Source organism: Corvus brachyrhynchos, unplaced genomic scaffold (assembly GCF_000691975.1).
Source record: "Corvus brachyrhynchos isolate BGI_N302 unplaced genomic scaffold, ASM69197v1 scaffold87, whole genome shotgun sequence".
NCBI lineage: Eukaryota > Metazoa > Chordata > Aves > Passeriformes > Corvidae > Corvus > Corvus brachyrhynchos.
The window spans coordinates 2,947,789-2,969,465 of record NW_008239767.1 but is presented as its reverse complement, the minus strand read 5'-3'; the positions used below and the strand labels follow the sequence as shown (position 1 = coordinate 2,969,465).

General features: G+C 36.0%; 1 protein-coding gene across 1 annotated transcript in view; it reads left to right on the top strand.

Annotated features, from left to right (window-relative positions):
* Positions 1 to 21,677, top strand: part of ME1 (malic enzyme 1) — a 145,518-nt gene that overhangs the window by 14,038 nt on the left and 109,803 nt on the right. Inside the window, 2 exon segments of the mRNA XM_008640222.2 lie at positions 12,612 to 12,745; positions 20,646 to 20,795. Of these exon segments, the coding sequence (XP_008638444.2) occupies positions 12,612 to 12,745; positions 20,646 to 20,795 (284 nt within the window).

The window sequence follows — 21,677 nt, the reverse complement described above, 5'->3', positions numbered from 1 at the left end:
CACTAAAATTAATTTAATTAAAGCAGCAAAGAAATGTCTGTGCTTTCCATGTGAAACAACCAGTACTCCCTGCTCTATTTGTGTAACCATGCATAGAAAGTTAATGTGCTGCATAGGAAACTTCCCCTTGGGTGGTCAGGGCTGGAAGTGATGCTTCCTCAAGATCTGTGGATCCACTGGGTGATGGATTTCAGTTAGGACTTTGCTGGAGAAGATTTTTTCTTAATATAGCCCTTATTATCTGTGGACTTTTTGCATATTTCCATTTTCTGTAATGAGAATATGCTATTTGAACTTTAGGAACTAATAAAATAAGTTTAGAGTGCTGACTTGTAATGTGGAGGTTAATAAACAAATAGAATACAAGTGTCTTTCTGAGTTGGTTTTGTAACTGTATTTTTTGCTCAATTTTGCATGAAAGGGGCTTAATATTGGTATTACTGGTCTGGTTGGCATGTTGACATTATTCTGGATTGTTGAAAGGTTTCAAGAAAGGGACAAACTTACTTTGTAGTTAACTAGTTATAAAACTGGTAAAAATTGATGATCTTTCTTAATCTGAGTGAATCTCTCATTGTTGCCTAAAATATATTGTGAATTGGTATCTTAAGCTTAAGGACCCCATGTAAGATTTAAGAAGCACTATTAGAAGTATTCCCTTAGATCTGTCATAATCTTTTTTTTTTTTTTTTGTCTTCATTGCATAAATGCTTCTTTGTTTTTTTTTTTTGTGAAATGCTTTAGCTATTAGTCAGGAAATACTGTGTTTTGCCAGTTTATCTCAAAACTTCTTCCTCATCTATATTCCTGGTTGCTCCATCCTGTGTTGTGTAGATGCTGTGTTTATAGGTCTGCTAACTCTGTGTGTCCAGAACAAGTTTAAACCAAGGACAGTGATTAATGCCTACTCCAGATTAATAAGGTTTAAACAAGATATTCTCATTTTGTACAAGTGAAGGGTCTGGCACCATAGTTTCCTTTAGGAAAGGTAGCAGTTAATCTGTTATGTAGCTAGAAAAAGCTTATAATGGGTCTGCATAATTAGATTCTAGGAAATGTGAAAAGTTAGAATAGAGGAGCAATATTTCCTACAGATTCAAATAGGCTTGTGTTTAATGTTTACTGTCAAGTTACATTTTTCAACATCAACCTAGAAAACTGGTTTTTTAACATAATGGTTTGGGGCTATTTTTGTGGATTTTTTTCTATTTTACTTTACTTTTCATGTTGTTTTAGACTCGAATTTCTATGTATGGCACAGTTAGATAAAAGGGCAACTAAATCCTTGGTTTGCTTTGAAAACAGTAGCATCCTGAAATTAATCAGGTCTACTGGGAGGGGATTCTTGTCATTTTTTCACCTTTGTGAATTTTCTTTCAGGTAGAGCTCTTGTGTGTCTGATAGCAAATTCAGATGGTTCTATATTGGCTGTTTTCCTTAACTACCATTCAGATTTTATTTCCATAATACTCACTTTTCTTTAGTCAACTGTTTGCTTTGATGAGTCAAGGTCTTTTGGAGAGCAGTCAAATAAAAAGAAAACTGATATACCCCATTTTATCAAGCTTTTTCCGTGATTTATTTCAGTCTAATCTTTTCTATGCAAGCAGATACTATTGATATGCAGCTTGTATCTTGGCAAAGCAGAGCTGTATGAATGCAGCAGGTACAGCAGTTTTAAATGAAATTGTTCTGCCATTAGTAGATATTTTCCTTCAATCAGCTAACTTTTTGCATACTCTGGAAGGCTTTGCATGACTTTGCTGTCTCTGTGTAACTGGTTAAGTAACAGTTTTAGGTTACAAAATCAAAGCTCACACTAAAGTTTTAGACTGATTGTGTCTTATTTTCCCTGTTGAGTTTTAAAGAGTTTGCCTTCCCAGTCAGTCTGGTCCTTCACTGTATTTTCCTCCTGCCTTAATCTGAAGGGACAGAACCAAACAAAATTGTAGCAAGGTTCAGTTAAGATTGCAATTTTCAGGAAGATGTATGCTGTATGACAATGTGCACTCTCCTATGCCTTAGCTGCTATTTCAAATGCTGTAATAGTCTCAGTCTGGGGTTCTAGTAATGACTGTGGCTACTGATGACTGCTCTGAGCGTTTTAAGAATTCAAAATGGAAAAAATAATAATGAGCTTACTCAAAGTCTTAAGTTGGGAATTTTTTTTGTCACTTTGTTCATGATAACATGAATTTTCAGTGACTTCTCAGCAAGAAGAAAAATACTTTCATTTGCAAGAGAATGTTGCAAGTAGGATGCTTATTGTTACAGCAAAAATTGAATGACTATCTTCCTGCTGGATAGCGATTAAGGCTGTGCTTATATATCAGGTGAATTCAGGGTGTAAATTTTGCATGTTGCTTTACGCTTGGTTTTAGAGTATTGCCTAGTTCTGAGAAAAAATACCAAGACTGGGTGTAACAAGCTCCCCAAACAAAAGGTTTGGGTAGGCTTTTTTCATGTATACTACCCCTTAGACTGAGATGATTAAAGGGAAAGTAAGTTTCCATCTGTAGAATGGGAAACTCGATAGGTATGCAATATATGCAATATGTGTATATGGCAGAAAGGCTTACAGATCATATTACCAGGCTGTGGTAGTAGAACTACCATAACTATAGGATTACCTGTGACAATGGAAAGTATTCATCTCATTTGTTTTGTCTGAAATAGTTCATTATAATCCTATAAAGGAAAAAGCGTACCACCTAGGGTCCCGTCCGACTTTCTCCTCAGTCTGTGGAGGGTGCCCAGAGGACTAATTTTGAGTAGACATGTCACTTTAGGCACAGTGAAACAGCACACTACCCATGAGTAACGTGATAATCTGTGTGCCTGGTGTCACTCAACACGACAGTGCCATCGGCTCTCAGGTCAAGCCTTTGTCGTTCGCTAGGCTGGCCAGTGCCTCTGTCACCACCTGGACGCAGTAGGAAGAAAGTATATCAATGTAGTAGTAGAAGCAAAGACCACAGCATTGAGATTGGGCTCTGCTATGCTCTACACAACTCTGTGTTACAGTATTTAACGTATTTATTTTTGTTAATTGTTTATCATGCCCGTGAAAAGAAATTAGTTGCTTAGTCCTATCAGAAGCCCAGAATATGGTAATCTGTTTAGCCTCTGAAAGGCAATAATAAAATCTGCTAAGCATATCAGGGTTATCAACTCCCCTCAGGATTTCAGGGCTTACTAACCTGTATTTGGTTAAGTACTTATTTCAGACAGATGGAATTTTTGGCAGTTACTGAAATTCCTCTCCTAGTTACATGGAGATCATGCCTGATTCTCAAATAACACCTGATTTTGCAAATGTAAATATTGTATATTGGAGACTGCATGCCTGGTGACTGTACTTTATCTGTAAAATTATTGCAGTTAGAGAGCTATTATTTTGCATTTTGTTTGGAATAATTCTGGTTAGCAATATATTCTATGTCAAATGATACTATGTTCATCTAAATTCCCTTCATAAATAGGGGTTCCATGTCAGTTATTCCAGTCATAGCATTGCAGGCATCCTTTGATTAGAGTTACATATTCGAGATATAGGGTACTGACTCATAGCATCTACTGTACAAGGAAGTTAATATTTTATGTAGAATATTTTAATATTTTACTAGAATACGGTCTAGTAAAACTTAGTGACATCTTTATTTTTAAAAAAACCCCATCATTATCCAAATTATAATTTAATATACAATTATTATATAAATGTAATACCTAAAAATAAAACTGTACATTGATGCATCTTTAGATGACATCGAGTATTGACAAAGGTGGTAATTAACAAGATTACTTTTGTTACCATGATTCACCCAGGGGGCTAGAGCTCTGGACTGGTCTACAACCAGGTTTTTAATCTATATCATAGGTAAGCTATGAAAATTAAAATCTGTCATAAGAACATGCTCAACAAGTTTGTAAGTGATGTGGTAGGCTGCTCTTGTCTCTGGTTCCCATAACCAGACTTTCCCAAGTAGTAATCTTTGAGGGTCAGTACATCCCAAAGGAGTAATAAAAGAATAAAAATGGCTCAGAAATATCCAGGGACCAAAAAAAAAAAAAAAAAAGAACCAAAAAAAACCCCACCCCAAACCCTAACATATGAATATTTGTTCAGCTTCTCTGACTCTATAGTTTAAACTGTGTTTTAGGCTGCTGTTTGGTCTTGTCTGCTCAGGGCAACCAAGAGAGCAAAGACAGGTCCCTCTCCACTCGTGGAATACCTCTGCTGGGGGATGGAGTCAGGGGAGGCACAGATCACACCCAATGCTTGTTAATAAGCCTGTTATTAATTTAGCTGCTCTTACAAACAGAACCAGGGTGGTTGCTCTTAGTAGCAGATAACTACGTCCATTAGTCCAGTTCTCAGTTTGCTCATGCCTATGTTCATTGTAGCTCCCAGGTGGGAGCAGCAGTAGGAAGACAGCCAGCTTTTGAGAGAGCCAGCTCTGATTTGAAGCGTACAAATGCAGCTCTAGCCATTTTTCTGGTTGCTTTGGCATTAAATATCCCTGTAACAATATGAATAATTCAGAGTAATATGGTTTTTCAATGGGACGTGTGGATTGAAGAGTCAAAAGGATAGTTGAGGCTTGGTGTAGCAGCCACATATAGGCAATTAGTGCCCCTTGAGATACAGAGGTGCCTGGCTGTCATCTGGTGCTGTGAAAGCCTGCTATGCAGTGGATTCATAGTTGATACTATTGCCATAATGAGCAGTGTTGATTGTTCCAATACCTTCAAGCCTCCCAGGTGTCAGTAAGTGCTTACGTGTGCAAATCTGAATTTGGTCTGTAGTCAATATAGTAACTGGAGCAATTTGGATTAGTGACTGCAAGGTACCTATTCTTGAGTGAGCTTTATCCTATAATTATCATGGATGGATAGGTGCCTATACTGCATATGAATTACTGAATTTAGAATCTTAACTAGACCCAACCCATCATCCTTCATTAAAGCACAGCGTACAAAATATTTTTATCCATTATTTTCTTGGCAACTTCTTTTACTGTCTATTTGTTACTGTCTGCTGTTTGTGTAGTACAGTCTTCTCAAAATTAGGGTGAGGGAAGATTATGCAATGCAAAAAGATTTTACTCTGTATATGTATCTAGAAATAGTTTCTTAAAATAGGTTTGCTTGCTTACCTTCAGGTAATTGTTTACATTAGCTTAAAGGATTGTTAAAATAAGAATGCTGTGATGTGGCATTTCTAAAATGCTGGTCTGAATCATGCTTGTGTGCAATCACTGTATCAGCTCACGGCACGGCTGCCAAGCTGCCCACACATTCCCATGATGAATTTGCAAAGAGAAGTCTGATCTCCTTCTGGCCATCTGCATTTGTTTTGAGTCATAAGTCCATGGGTGTGTGTATTAGCTACTGTATTTATCTGGACTTTATTTGTTGGAAACTGGTTTTGACTTTTGTTTCAGTTTCTCCTGTTGACTTGACTTTTTAAGTTTACTTTTGAAAATCCTATGGACTTAGAATTGGGCTATGAGTATGCTTCAGGTCACTTGGTGCTCCTGGAAAAAAAAATTGTGTGTTCAACACACTGCAACAGATCTACCACAACTCTAGAAAAACAGCTTTGAAATATAAATGCCAAATGTCACAGTATAGTTTTTCAACTTAAAGTGCTTGTTAAAAAGCTGTGTTTAAAGAAAAGTGCATAGAAGAAGACCTATGCCTTTTGGCATTTTATAGCTGAAACTAGGACAGTTTCTTCTTTTCTTGTATGTTCAGAGCTGTGCCCATCAACTATTGTATATTTTTTAAAATTTACCCTCAGCATGCCTCGCAGACTCAGAAGTCCTGATGGATGCCTGTGCATGAGGGCTTATCAAAAGGAGCATGAGTGCTGTATCTAAACTGGGTTCTGCTGTTTACACTTCACCAGTCCTCCTTCTCTATCTTTCTTCTTTCTTGTCTTAACCAGGGTAGATACCTGTCTGTGCCTGGCTTTTCAAACTCCAGTGAAGGCACTTAGTTAGCAGGATTCATTGCTAATACAGGGATCTCAGCTCTAGGCTGAGACCTGTATCTGTGTTAGGTACTGTAGAAAGGCAAGAAAAAAACAGTTCCTCTGCCAGAGAACCTAATGGACTGTTAATCATTAGTTAGTATACTGATTTTTAAACCTTAATCCAAGATGCATAATCCAATGTGCCTCATGAAATGTCCAATAGACAATCTGAGCATAGGTTTGGGGAAAAATAACTTATTTGAAAGATAGCAGTTCCATCACACAGTGACTTTTCTAGTTGCAGTCTAATAATACTTTAAATAATGTGTGCATTATAAATGGTTACCAATGTTCTTTGCTTCTGAAAGCAAAGGTGTTGTCTGTATGTGTTGCCAGAGTGTTGCAACAGAAAATTTGTATTTTCATATTCAGTTTTCATTTCTTAACTCTATGCTATTCATCTTTGAACTGTGATAACTTTCTGCTATTGGGCATATTTCTTCTTCTTACCAATTTTTATTTGTCATCTTTCTCCCTAGCCTTCATAAACACCATTTGAAAGGATTTCTTTTTTCTCCAAAATTTTAATAATCCTGATTTTGTTTTTTTAATTGCAACTGGATTCAGCTATGCAAACCCTTCGTTTGTGTATAGTCTTTACAGCAAATGATTCCTAAGAAGAAACATGAATCTCTAAGTTAATGCAAATTGACATTTTTCAGAAATATTTTTTTCTTCAGAAGCCACCTTAACAGAAAACTGTGTGTAAATTTGCACCATTAAAAAAGAATTAGTCCCTCTCCTTACCTACTGGGATATTTACTGTGACTGGTGTGGCCTAAAGCACTGGTTGCAGAAGAGATGTTTGCCCAAATAGCTGCGTTAGCTGCCTCTGCTTGTAATATTTTTTTGGCAGTCATGACAAGTATGGGTAGAGAAAACAGCAGTAACATCTTTAGCCATATGTATTGCTCCAACACCAATTTCTTGCCATGAACCACATTTGTTTTCAGCAGAATGAGTTCATTATGGAGTGTGTGCTCAGATTAGTTATTCTAAGTATTTCCTGGTGTATTGTGCCTTGAAATGAGTGTTGGATATGGAGTATTAGAAGTATTTATCTGGTTTCTCTGAAGTCATGTTTGGATAATAAAAATGAAAAATGGAGAGGAAATGCTTGTAAAACTTTCTTTTTGCCTGTTCATAAGGTGACTTTTTTAAAAAACACAAATTATATAAAATAGCTCAAAGGGATTTGCAGATCATTAAGCTCTTAAATGTAGCTTAAAATGCTTGAAAACCCATATGTTCTATATTTTTATAGAGATTTTATAAAAATTTCTTTGAACATGTAAAATTTTGCAAAGTTGTGTTTTTGGTTGGTGGGGGTTTTTTTTGGTATTTTTTTGGTTTGGTTTTTTTTAATATTCAGATTCTGAAGGGCTTTATCACATTAGGTGCCTGAAACTGTTGTCATGTAGCTCGTACATAGCAAGCAGGACTATACATACATTTTTTTGCTTCCTCAGCCAAAGTAGTCCTTAAAAGACATTAATTTTGACTTGGATTCCTCCCTAACAGTACTCGTGTAGTATGAGAAGCCAAAATTGCTGAAGGCCAAAGCCTGACCAGTGAAAGAATTGCCTGCAAACAGTCATGCGTACCAAAGATCATGTTTTCCTAAGGACTGCATCTAATTCTGCAGTTGAATTTCTCCTGGAGACAGTCTTGTGCATGAAGTGGTGTGAGCAGCGTGGGATGATGTATGACTGGCAACTAGTAGTGATGCCACTTATTTTTCATTTGGGACATATTGGGGAAAAAACTCTTCTCTAGTAATCGGAGAATGTTTTTGGTCTTTCAGCCAAGAGCATTCGTCTTGTTTGCGTGTCCTTTATTTGTTTGTTTTTAAGAATGGAATTTTTAAGATTGGAATTGTGGTGTTCTGTAAGTCCATTTGTTCAAAAAATTGATTCAGATCTTGAACAGACAAGTATGGCAGGCAGCTGTGGGTTTTGCTCGGATCTTTGTCTGACAGAGTGCTCCCTGGCCTCTGCTCAGGGATACCAACTGGTGCGGTGGGATCCTGCAAGGAGTGGCGAGGTGCGAGCTCTCCTCTTTCCAGCCATGGCAGCAAATGTTGAGCATATCTGAGTCACTCAGAGTTGTGTGCTTTTTTCACTATATCGTTGAAATTTGTTCACTGCACTTTTATGATTTAGATACAGAGAATGAGTTTTTTAACAGAGAGTTTCTTACTTTTTGATGGACTCTGAGACAGTGATGAACCTACTTGTCTGTCCCCAAAATACTCTAGAGACTGTAATTTTCCCCTAGCAATATCTTAGACCAGCAATCCAGAGACTTCTTTTTCACAGAATAGAAAATACTTTTAAATAAACATCCTTGCTGCACCTTTTTACCTTCCTCCTCATTTCTTCCTTCCCCCTTCAAGGATCCAGTAGGGTCAAATATATATGCAAGTACTTGAGCTTGAGTAGTGCTGTTGGTGGTTGTCTGCTGAATCCCTGAAGTCTTACAAGCCTTGATTTTCTCCTTCCAGAGGCTGATGAAAGAGTCACTGAGGTAGAGAACCTTGGATGTGGACATGATTTCCTCTTCTAAGCCAGCCTCCTTCTACATGCTGTTAGGCTGATACATCTGTGGTACACCTGCAGTGAGGCCAGCAAGAGGAAATGACCTATTCTTCTAAATGAGTTGAAGTTTTTAAAAATGAAAGTTTTGATCTACTAGAACAAAAAATGGCTAGGTCTTGGGAGAAATTGGAGAAGGATCCCTGCAATGAATACTGGCTACCCATTAGTGAAGCTGAATCTCATTAGTGCATGAACAGGATGCACATACTGCTTTAGTACACTCTCTTTTTCTAGAGAAGTTTATATAAACCTAGCAATTATATGAGCTTCAGATATTTTATCTGAAGGAAAACTATGTCAGTGCAATCTAATTTGTATTAAGAGAGAAAACTTGTCTCTGTTGACTGTGAACAGAGGCTGAGACACCTCTTGAAGTATTTTGAATGTGCTCTCTGTCTTTTCAAGCACTGCTTGAAAATTCAGTTGAAAGCCAGTGCAAAAAGCTGTCTGATACAAGATGATGCTGTTCTGTTTATTTTGTTTTTTGGTTTTTCAATACTGCAACTGAAAAAGGGTATTGATGTATATGTCACTAGAACAATATTGTAGATAAGGGGCAAGGGGCCTTGGGGGGTCAGAGATGATGAGCAGAGGACAGGTAGTTGAGAGCAGAGTTGACTGATAGACGTTAAATAGTGAAAGAATGCTGAATGATGTGCAGTAATAGAACTCACTGCTACAATTACAAAACTTCACAACATTACAAATGGAGAGACAAATTCAGAATTAAATGTATTTGCAATGAGTTAAATTTCTTGAAAACTCAGAGAGCTTTCTGTGTACAACTGAGAAGCTGAAAGGGTGTGTCTGCTTAAGGAGCAATAAAAAAAATAACTCAAGATTTTGACCAAAAGGTCTGTGAGAAAGGAAGGTAATGAGGTGCCTGGAGGACAACTTGGTTTTGTCAAAAGCAAACCAGAGCATATACAGAAACATGTGAAACACAACTCTTGAAGAATTGCACACTCTTAACTGGGAGGGTTGACAATAACTATATTTTTCATCTCTATGATGTATATGATGCATAAAGCAGTGAATAAACCAAAACTAATTAGGCAGAGGTTAATATTTATGGTTGTGGTCTCTTGCCCTTATGCTGCTTTTAGATTGTCATACTATTGTTCTTTAAAAGTTTATTTGTAATACAAGCTGCAGAATAAAAATATCCACATCATTTATAATAGCTGGGATACTAGATGATGGAAGTCTGTCCCATCCAGGTGTGTGCAAAATACGCCTCTCAGGAAGGGAAAGGAGTGTGTAAACCAAGCTGGACCTAGAGCCCTCTCTGCTGGATGACTGGGAAACAACACTTCAAACAGGAAAAAATAAGAATTTTGATGTAGAAAAGAAAATCTGAGGCTAGTGCAAGAAATCTAGACATAAACCATAAATCCTACATAGCTGAATTCTTCCCTATTATAAGCAGATGGAATAGCATACACTTATTTCATAAAATGGCCTTGTCTTATTAAATTATCAGGTGATATATTTTAATGGTAATTCTTTTCTTCTGAGCAAATATGGGATCTGAGGGGGGAAGAAAAGAATTAACATTTCACCTTAGAACTTTGAAAAATCCATTATATCTGTGCCAAAGAGGAATATTCAAGTAAAGGATTTTCTAACCATATATAGCCTAGGGGGTGTAGGTGGGTGCTGTGTTTTTGCAGTGATGAACCAAAGAAATTAACACTTACTATAGAAACTGTAGTAATACATTGAAAATATGCTATTCCAAGATGAAGTACTTTTTAAAAAAGGCATTTGGCAAGATGTAACACATGTGTTTGTTTTAAAATAAAATACATTTTCCAGTAAGAGGGGAAACCCTATTATAGTAATTAAAGTCCATATTTTATTCCTAATGTAAAGCCAAACACAGACATTCAGAAATTTTTGTCATTCCATTTGACTAATGGAAACAGGGGAAAGGAGAATTGCAGAGAATAACTGGATTGCCACTTTACTGCCAGCATTAGAAGATCCACTAAAACTTCAGCTCCCTGAAGTCCAGTCACTTGGAACTGATTCTGAAGTGTGTGTGAGCAGACATAGGTTTTTTAAGCCCAAAATAGTCTAGTGGAGATGAGAGGGATCAACATTGAATAAACTTGTGAGAAGTGTTGACTCTTCCTTCTTCCATGGTTTTTCAAGATTGGATAGCAGCTGAAGACATTCATGACGTATCTGTTCACAGAAAGCTCATTAGGGAAAAAAGATGCAGGCTTTGTGTACGCATTTGGAAACCTCTGAAATCTCTCATGCATGGAGAACTACAGCAAAACAGTTACTGATCTTTATTAGACTTGGTTTCCATTCATTTCCTCTCTAGGCTAGAAGAAGCACATTCTGGAAATGTTTGGTCTTTTGTAAAGTGTTCATTATAAGGTTGGTTTTCTTTGAGTTGTCATTTCACTTAAGGTAACAATTTGATTAATGGCATTATAGAGCAGATAGTGTGATGGGGCTGCTTTAGGGCTTTTTTCCTACATTTTTTCAAGTCACAATGACATAACTTGAAAATTTAGATTAAAAATGGTGTAAGAAATGTAGACTAGTAAGATACAGGCAGATTTTGTAATATATTTTTGTTCTGTAAGAATAAGCCCTATGAGCTGACTATTTCTGAGAAAAAAACCCCAACAAAACAGATACAAAAAAGAAGAGCTTGTCTAGGTAACCAAGCTAACTGGCATGAATTTATCCCATTGTATCACTCACCAAGAATTGTGTGAGAGGCAGTAAGGACATTATGTAAAGGACTGAATTTGTTCTCTTGAAAAGACAAGAGTAGTGAAAATGTAGACTGAAGGAAGCCTTTTGTATTTATGTGCTTGTTTTCCCTGTTTTTTCCTGTCATTTGTTGACTCAGCTAATTCAAATGGTAACATGGACAAAGACATTTTAAAGGTCTCTTTATAGAGGTGGTTCTGAAAGTAGCTCGGTAGTACTTATTTTCCACAGGAGAATTAATGCAAAAACACTATATTGCTATTTTTCCCTCCTTTAATGGATCTCAAGGTGTTTTCTCAAGTATTTTTTTGGATAAGAAACAGTGTTTTTTATATAGTTGTATCATAGATGTTGAATATTAGGGAACTGTCTAATCTATGGCTTATATGTGTATTCGCACATACTCATCTTCTTGTAGAGTAATACTTGCTGCCTAACCTCTACTACATGAACTTTAGAATATTTTTAAGCTACATGATAACCATGTTGGAAAGATACAGACAGTTCTAGTGTAAACCTAAGAGAGGCCTCAAAGACGTGCAGATCAGCCAGTATTGACTCTGGAGCAGAAGCAGTGCAGGTGGAAATTCGGTGCTAAAGGAGAGCTGCCACGTGTCTGTGGTGCCAGCGACCAAGGGCTACAGTGTGAAACAAATGCATACATTTCACAGCTCGTGTATAGAAGAAATTCCTCTGACTTTTCTTCTTATCTACTAAAGCTGTCAAAGGTCTGATCCTGTCTGTCAGTCCTGCCTGGCTGTAGTTACCACAGCAGAGTAAAACTTCAGCAGCTAGAGTGCTCGATGCTGGTGTGCTAAACCCACAGTCCTGTTTCTGCTCTAAGGGCACAATCTTTCTTACAGAAGCTTACAGGTAATTTCTCGAGGATGTTTTAGAGAGACAGACCTCATTAAAAGCAGAAAATGAGTGGAGTGATTATATGGCTGCTTTCTTCTTCAGCTGTAACTTAACAGTTTTTCAGGTGGTACTCTTGTGGTATCAGGAGACCTTAGCTTGTTCTGTGCTGGGATGGAGTTATTGTACTGTACAGGCCTGTTTCCTTACGGCTCAATAAAACCTTTTCCCAAAATAATTGCACAATTCTAAATTCTGTTTCTTTTTAAATAGTTTTTCTGATGCTGACTTTACCTGTGCTATGATCTGCTGCAGAATTTTTCTTAAATTAATTCTCTCTCTTATACATCTATATATGGTTTTTGTTTTTATTTTTGTTTTTTCAGGGCATGGCTTTTACCTTGGAGGAGAGGCAACAATTGAATATTCATGGATTATTGCCGCCTTGCTTTCTTGGTCAAGATGCTCAGGTTTATACAATTCTTAAGAATTTTGAAAGGCTGACATGTGACCTAGACAGGTACAGTATGGCTATGAAACTTTATCCTACTTATCAATTCATGAGTCACTTACTTTTTTTTGTATAGTAGTATAGGTGAAATTTTGGGGTATTTTTTTCCAGCTGTAGTTGTTGATTATTGGGAATTGTTAAACTAAGTACATACTTTTTCTAAAATGCTTTCTTCAAAAGATCAACTCCTACTTTAAAATTGTAATCTTCCAGAGCTGTTCACATGAAGTTACTTTGGTAACCAAATGATACAAAGGTCATTGGAAGGAAATGAACTACTGTGAAACTAAAAGTCAGTAATAACTTTACATGCATGTAGATACAAATGCATTAAAACATTCTAAATTTATAAAATGCTGTAAAACTAATATGTAATGTAGTACTGCTGTGCTTAGGTTTTTTTAAGGAAAAAATCTGTGGAGGGCTTTAAACTGTTATGAATGCTAAAATTTTTTTCTTAAAAAATTGTATTTTATAGGCCCTAGAACAAAACACTGTTTCTTCATTTCCTTACTCCTGTGCCTTGCTTTTCTCTGTCGTGGGATGTCTTGTTATCAGTAATACATGGCTTTTAGGTACCCATCTGTTGGTGACAAGGCTTTTTTATAATTTAAAGTTGCCATAACCTTTGTTTTTTATGGAGTCAGAATGGGATGAGGACAGCTTTCTTTGCAAGTGAAGCTCTTGGCAATTGTGGAATCTTTTGTGGGCTAACTATTCTCCAGTGCTCTCAGGAAGGCCATTATCAGTTGTCACAGAGTAGTAGCTTCCAAGGCTAGAATGTTTATGAGTCTAAGTCCCTGCATATAGGAAAGTGTAAAATTGCATGAAGCCCCCTGATTCAACCATTGATGTTACCATAGGAAAAAACTTTCTCTATCCTTCTGTCCCCATCTCCTCCTTAACTCTGTCTTGAGGTAGTCTCTTCATTATACAGCTCATTCATGTGTTTCAGGACATTTAAGGCAGTTTCAACTGCTTGTTTCTGCTTGAAGTACTGGAATTTCTCTTCACCTATAACTTGAAAAACAGAAGAAAAAAGGTCTTTACCCTACTGTTTCATGTGTTATTTAACTAGGAAAGAAATTTTGTTCCTACTTCAGGTCATAGAAGAAAAGCACTTGTGCTTTTTAAAACATTACAGATAGAACCTCACAGGTCTAGCTATGCAACAGCCAAAAGGAAATTAGCAATATTTCCAAGTCTTGTTTCTTTATTTTTGTTAGCAAAAATTTGTGGATATTGAAGCTGCTTTTTGCCAAAATGAAAAATTTCTTCAGGGAAGGAAAAAATAATTAATCTATCAGTTTTAAATGACAGAGTAATAAAACTGTGAATGATGTGCCTTTTGAACTGCAATAAAACACTGTATTCTGAAGTTTTGATTGCAGTGGGAATAATGAAATAAAAATAACTGTCTCCAAGTATTGTGGGAATACCTTGCAGCTATCTTTATTGCGTTAAAAGAAAGGAGAGAAAAATGTCTGTCTTGGGGGTGGGGGAGGAAAGATTTTTTTTAAATTATAATTAATCCATGTATGATAAGCACAGATAATACAAAACTATAAAAAAATATAATATGGTTACAAATAAATGTAAAGAAAAAGTTCTCCAGAAGCCATTTGCTTCAGAGAATATTTTTCCAAAGTTGCTGCTGTTAAGCTTAAGATCTGTAAATACTTAATTAAACAAAAACTTGGCGGCATTCTTTCCAACCTCTGAGTCTTCTTTGGCATTTTCTCTTTTCCAAATACATCATTGGGTAAGGAAGAAATTTGTTTCCTGCTCCTGTAACCAGACATCAGTAAAACAGAAGCGCTAACATTTAATTATTCCATGTGTCTTGAGCATTAGACTGTAGCTTGCCATTTTGTACCATAAAGCCAGTTTTTATTATAATGCCTGCTTTAGTATAAAGTATATATAGTATAAGATACAATATTATATTGTACTGTGCAGCTTTGCAGTAAAAATTTATTATTGCTAATTTGGTTTTAGTGATGCAGTTCAACTTAGAAAACTCGCAAGTCTTCCGTTCACAGAAATAGCTTGAAACTATTACAATTTAGGCTTTTTTCTCACTAATGTGTCCACTAGTCAGAAACTTAAATTAAGATTTTAATAATTAATGTATTAAAAAATATAGCTGTGTTTATTTCTCAATTTTATTCTGTGACGTGTCTGTGGTATTTTCTCAGCCGTAGTTTTTGGCCCAGGTATTTGAATCTTCTCCTTCCCCTTACAATGAACAAACAGTGAACAAACAGTGTGGCCCCATTTATAATGCTGGATAAGCTGTGGTGGGATCTCCATCCATGGGAGATATTCAAAACCTGACTGAACATGGTCCTGGGCAAACTGCTGTAGCTGACTCTGCTTTGAGCAGGAGATCAGATGAGGCAATCTCCAGAGGTCCCTTCCAACCTGAGCTGGTGTATGCTTTCATAATGCAAGTCCATAGTATTTAAGAAATAAGCTTTCAGGGATAATCTTGGATCAATGACACTGTACCGTGCCATAAATCAAGTCCCTCCGGATGGGAGAGAATTTGCTGAGAGTCCTTGCAAGGAGTTTCAAAAATAAACTGAGACTTTTCCTTAAGTTTCAATGCTTCTAGATGGTTGTTTATTAAGTCTTATCAGAGGAACAGAGCCACTAGCGTGACCCAGGTACAGCATAGAAGGAAGAAAAGTTGGAGTGAGAGCTAATTATCAAGATTTACACAGCCTTTTAAAGATATTTTAACCAATAGTTACTAAAAACGTACATTATTTTCACTTTCCTACCAATTATTCAGTAACACGGGCAGGACCTGCGGAATTCTCTATCCAATCATTCCAAACTACTTTTACTGCAGAACATGGAGTAGGAGAAGAAGGAGAAGAAGGTTTAGAGAATAACAACAATCCTCCATTTTGATATTTTTTACTCTTATCTATTTACTATAAAGAGAAGCCCAAAACCTCTAAATTTTTCACCCTGTGACAATCTTACATAGTAGTTTATCACCTAATTCACACCACTGTATTTTCTAGTTCTTGTCTGACTGTTGGTAATTTTTTCCGAGGTTTGAAGCTGAAACAGTGTTGTTCGGGGGGTAAGAACCCTTAAAAACAGGCAGAGAAATATTCTCGGCACTCTGGGTTCCTACAGATCACTGCAAATTTTTGTAAATTAAGTCACGTTGTCCCTTAAGAATATTAACCTATATAAATCCCCAAGTACCCTCCAAATGGAATTGTTTCTTTAAGAAATCATATTTATACTGTGTGAACACCTAGCAGATCTAAATTGACTATTCGTGCCATGCTGTATTTTGATAAAAAAATACTTTCCTCGTGTATTATTCAGGCTTTATATAGCTGTGGTGTTTTCTCCATTTTTTAACAAAATAAAATTGTGTTATATGCATAGGTCTACATTTAAGACCACTGATGGAAAGACTTGGTAATATTTGCATGAAAAAGATACTTCCTTTTAAGACTGTCAACAGTGACATCTTGGGCTTTTTTTGCAGATAAAATGCTTGTGTGAATTGAGTGTGCAAAAAGTTGCCTGTGCAAAACGTGATTTGCAGATGTGTTTATAAGTTGCGTCTGACAATTTCATTGGAGTATGTCAATAAAGAGCCTGCTTGGAGAACATGTGCATTACATGTGTGTGAGCTCAATCCTCAAGACAATACGTGAACTCTGGTCTCCTATATTTATACTTGTATCAAAGAATTTTAAAGAAGAGTGACTGTGATCCTGCCACAATTACCCCTTGAATCTCTTCACTGATGAAGAATGTCAGAAGATTTTGGCTATTTTAACTGGAACTTGAAATCTCAAGTGCTCCCTGTAAAGGCAGGTGCTCAAGGACAATCTTGCATAAGAGCATGCAGTTATTGCCTTCTACTGAGTGTAAATGTCCTAACTCCAGCAAAAATCCCGGTGTTTCTTGCAGTATGCACCTGGCATAGTCTTTCCTCCCATAGAAACAGTGCCTGAAAAGAGATAAAGGGAGGCCATTGTTTTCCTTCTAGATCTTGGCAGTGGGTGTATACTTGTGGGTTTTACATCGAAATACAAAAGATTAAGTACAAGCATTTAGATATTGCAGAGGTGGAAGCTGTTTAGTACCTTAGACAGAAGGGTATAGTCTGATGAAACATAAATGCTGTGTATGACAGCATCTTACATTGGCAGGATTGCCCTGGTTTTGCTTGGAAAGAGGGGAGTGTATAAATTCATAAAGCTAAGTTGATAGATAGTACCATGACATGTTTTGGTGCAGCTGAAACGCCTTTGTGAACTCATAGCATGAAATTGTTGGACTCTGAAATTCCAAGAGTTCATACACAGAGTGAGTGTGGAAAAGCAGCAAATCAATTGCCTGGTATGCTTGACAAAAGGGACACCAATAAGAGGAAAAAATTCTATTCATCTAAATTTAGAAAAGCTGTGATGGATTGTGCAAGTAATTTATTTTTTTTTTCTCCCCTGCATGTTCTTAATTGTATTTCTTTTTGCTCTATATTGATACTGAAATTGTTGCTCCTGGCACGGTCACATCTTCCGCCTGAGCTTTTCTCTCTTCAAAGAGTCACGCTGGTAAAATGTTATACTGGATGTGTTAACTGGATTAGGAGAGGGACCATCAAATCACATTTCCAGAGGATGCCATCTTATTTTGTTTTTTTCTTAAAGTTCCCTGTTTTTAATACATTTTTATATAGATACTGAGGATGCAGAGTAATGGAGCAAACTGTCTTACACAGGTTAAAAATAATAGCCTTTCCTCTCACCCTCCTTTATTTACTCTCATATTTTTCAAGATAAGCACGAATGAATTTGGGGATTGTTCTGTTTTCACCTTTCCATTTTGCCTTGTAAAGTGCATGCCAGCGATAGTTGGGCCAATTATCCTAAGAAATCATCAGTAACTTCCCGGTAGTTACATCAGTTTTCTTTTGGGTTTTGGATGATATGTGGTTTATATCCTTTTGTTGCTACTGTATTTCATTCCCTTCATAACAGCAGACTAGTATGAAGCATTCTTAGGTGAAGTAAAGGCAAGGGGGGAAAAGTGACAAACTGAAATTTGAGTGCTTGGCAGTCTCTTCTGTCTGACTTGCCAGACCTTGGGTTTTGTGCTCTGAAACTCTTCCCTGAAACTGTCATTCAAGACTCCCTGTCTGAGGACAGATAATATTTTTCTCCCTTTTTATAGCACAAATGATTGTTCTCAGTGTTTTATTGTGTGTTTTCATTATGTTTTCAATTAAATGTGGGCTTCAGTAATAGATTCCATTAAATACTGAATTTTAAATTTATTTTTTAAACACAATGCTGAAAAAAACTTCATGCTTTTAGTTGTGTAGATACTTGGATGTTGCTAAAAGATGCATACTTGTTATCTAATGCGTTATAACCAACCCCACATTGAGGATGAGGCATTTTTGGTTTTCCCTTTAGAAAGAATCTTTGAGAAATCTGATACCCCCAGTAAAGCAAATTATGATGCTGAGAAAGAAGACATATACCTGCTGTTGAAAAGTAACCTTCTGATAAAAATTGCACTTCTCTAGAAATATTTTTCACATTATAATAATATTTATTGTGCTGATTTGTATATGATCAAGTATGTCATATTTGAAAATATAAGTAATATCCAGTTACTACTTTTTCAAGTTCTTTAGCATATCCTGAATATAAAAGTGACATGATAAATACAAATAAGAAAGTAAAACCCCAGTGTAATGCTATAGAACAGTAAAAGCAAAGGGGAGAGTTTTAACAGAGTTTTTTGATTTGAAACCCCTGAGGAAGTCTTTTGCTAAGCTTTTAGTTTCTTTTGTAAAAGATTTATTTACCCCATTAAAATCTAGGCTTGATCTGAGTGATAAGAAAGGATGATTAAAAGATATTTTATACTCTTAAGTAACCACATCTCATTTTAAATGAAAGTGATAAAAAAAATAAAATACTGGCAACTGCTTCGGAATGGTGCTGTGGCTCGCGTAGTACTTGCAGTATAGAGTGGGGGCCAAAAATATGCATGATATTCTCCAGCATCACTTTAAATGTTCTCTGGAAACAAAATTAATGTCTTCATGTATATTCACAACTACATGTGCATGAGCTTGTATTTCAAGATAAATGTTGGGATAGTTGTCCTCAGGAGAAAGGTTTTAATAAAGAAAATGCTCTGGGAATTCAAGGACATTGAAAGATATGCTATATCATAATGAAATACTGGGAAAATGAAAGGCTATAGGAAATGTAATAATATGAAAGAAAATTAGCATGTATATTTGTAGCTGAGAACTACAAGAGCGGGATATAATTTAACCTTGGAGAACATTCAAAACTAGTGTGTATGATGGAAGGTGGTTCTGATTGCCTCATGGTGATGGTATTTAGAGTACAACTGCAACTTTTTGGTTTCTAGATCTTTATCTGTTTAGGGTCAAAAATACCCTTCATGACACAAGGGAAGGGATAGTGTTTTGCCTCACTTCTGTCACCTCATTACAGTCACCAATTGCCAAACTGGCTGCACTTGCCTTGCTTATAGTGCTCGTTAAAGGTTTACATAACAGATCCCAAAAGAAGTGCTTCCCTGATATGTAGGGATATGCAAGCTAAGCTTGAATGGAATGCATTCAGATTTACTAAGCTGTTCTTTGTCAGATGGTTACCTGACTAGGTTTGTGTCTTCCTAAAGAATGAATTAGATTTTACTGAAGCATGTGATCCATGAATATGCAGAAGGAAAGTTAATACGAATAATATTTAAGTACACAAACCTTACTTTTGGCTTTTGGAATGAATGTGTTCTATATATATCCTCAACACTTGTGTAATAAAAGGATGCACATATTAAACTTTTTGAGTATAAGTAATTAGTAATCCATCATAAATTTAAAAAAAAGTCCTACATAAATTGTATACAGAAATTAAGTTAAATATTTTGTGTAAGCCTATTGGTATAGAAGACTACTTAATTTTTACAGCAATACTTAACATTGCTAAAGCTAGTGAATAGACAGGTAAGGTTTAAGATCACTAAATTCCTAAATTTTAAGTGTTCACAAAGTGACAGAGTCATACCTGTGTGAACTGGTATAACTTGAAGTCACTCATAGACTCATATCATTTGTCACACTCAGCATTGCAATTTGGCTTCCCAGTTGGTGTCTTGAAACAGTAATGTAATTATTTAATGTAGGTGTGATGGTAGTCAAAAGTAGATCAAGCTAACATGAATTTTTTTTCACTCTCATTTATATGATTCTTTTTTTTCTCATTGGTTTTCTTTTTAAATAAATACAGAACTTCCTCAAAATTCATTTCAGTTAGGAGATATAGCATTGCAGATTTCATGTCAAACATAGACTTAAGGGATGAAAAGCCATGTGTGTATGCTTTGTTTTCAAAAGCTTTGTTTTTCAGTATTTATTTGAAATATTAGTTTGGATTTAAGATAAATTTCTATTGAGGCAAGGGCATGCAAAGCTTAATGGTTTTTGTTCTGTTTTCTTTGGGCAAGTGAGTAAACATGTTTAAGTTATACTTAATGCTTGTCTCATTTCAAGTGAAACAACTGATATACACAGATAAGTTCTGACAGACCAACTCCTCAATTGCAGCACACTGTTTTATACCTGAGAGGGATTAGCTTCCTGAGTATGTAGAGTTTGACAACTTTGTTTCAGGTTTCAGGTTCTCTGTCTCAACCAGTTTGTTATCTTTTGTGTCTGGACCATTTGTGCTATTAAGACAAGGAGGAATTTAAATACTTTCAATAAGAGAGAGGCTATTATAGAACAAACATAATTTTAATTATCCAAACACTGCTATCCTTCTGAATCTACTTTATATGTTCCCTTGATGTCTGTCTAATTATATGTAATTCTCCACAGATACATGCTACTAATGAGTCTTCAGGATCGAAATGAAAAGCTTTTCTATAAAGTGCTGGCTTCTGACATTGAAAGGTTCATGCCTATTGTTTATACTCCCACTGTGGGACTGGCTTGCCAACAATATGGTTTAGCATTCCGGAGGCCAAGGTATGTAAGTTTATACTTCAAATAAAAGTAATTGTATCTTGTTTTCCTCTTGGCACATTTCTGCAGGGGTTTTCTAACAGCTGAATGTAAGACAAAACTGCAATAATTGACATAATTCAAGCTACACTTTTGGTCTACATTAAACAATAATTTGTATGTTTCTTATCTGCATTGAGAAGGCAAATGGTTGGTTTAATTACATTAAAATGTGAATGTATTTTTAATCTTATTAACTGACTGTTTTAGAATCCTAGCTGCATGTTAGAAGACTGGAGAAAAATGGAACCTTAGTTTTAGATTTGTCTTAGAAACTTGAAAAGCATAGACTTTTGCCTATATATTTGTTTTATTGGTATTTTATACATACACACACACAAACACACATATATATATATGTAAAAACAATAAGTATACAAACCGAGAACACATTACATATGCATTTACTGATACCTTAAAAATAATAAAGAAATCATCAAAATGCCTGTTTCACTGCTAAATAATTAATAATCTCTTGCTTCGTAGGGTGGTTACTGGAGTGCTTTTATTCTGCATCCAATATCTGTATTTATAGAATGATGAGGAAGTGGTATGAAAGAAGGATAGACACTTCTGTTTCACTCTGCCTCTTGAACATCAACTCAGAGTTTGAGATTTATGGTGATTGCTGTTTGAGAACATTGTGTATATCACTGCTTTCAAGTGCAAACTGGAACAACACTTTGGAGCCTTCTGCAGAATTTTCTGGCAAAGAAAGAGATAAATGAGCTGCATGTGCATAGCTCTGTTAACAGAAATAGGTTTTTTACAGTCAAGGCATTGATCAAAAGTAAGAAGCTTGCAAGATGTAAGGGAACAAATGACTGCTCACAAATTCTTCAGCAG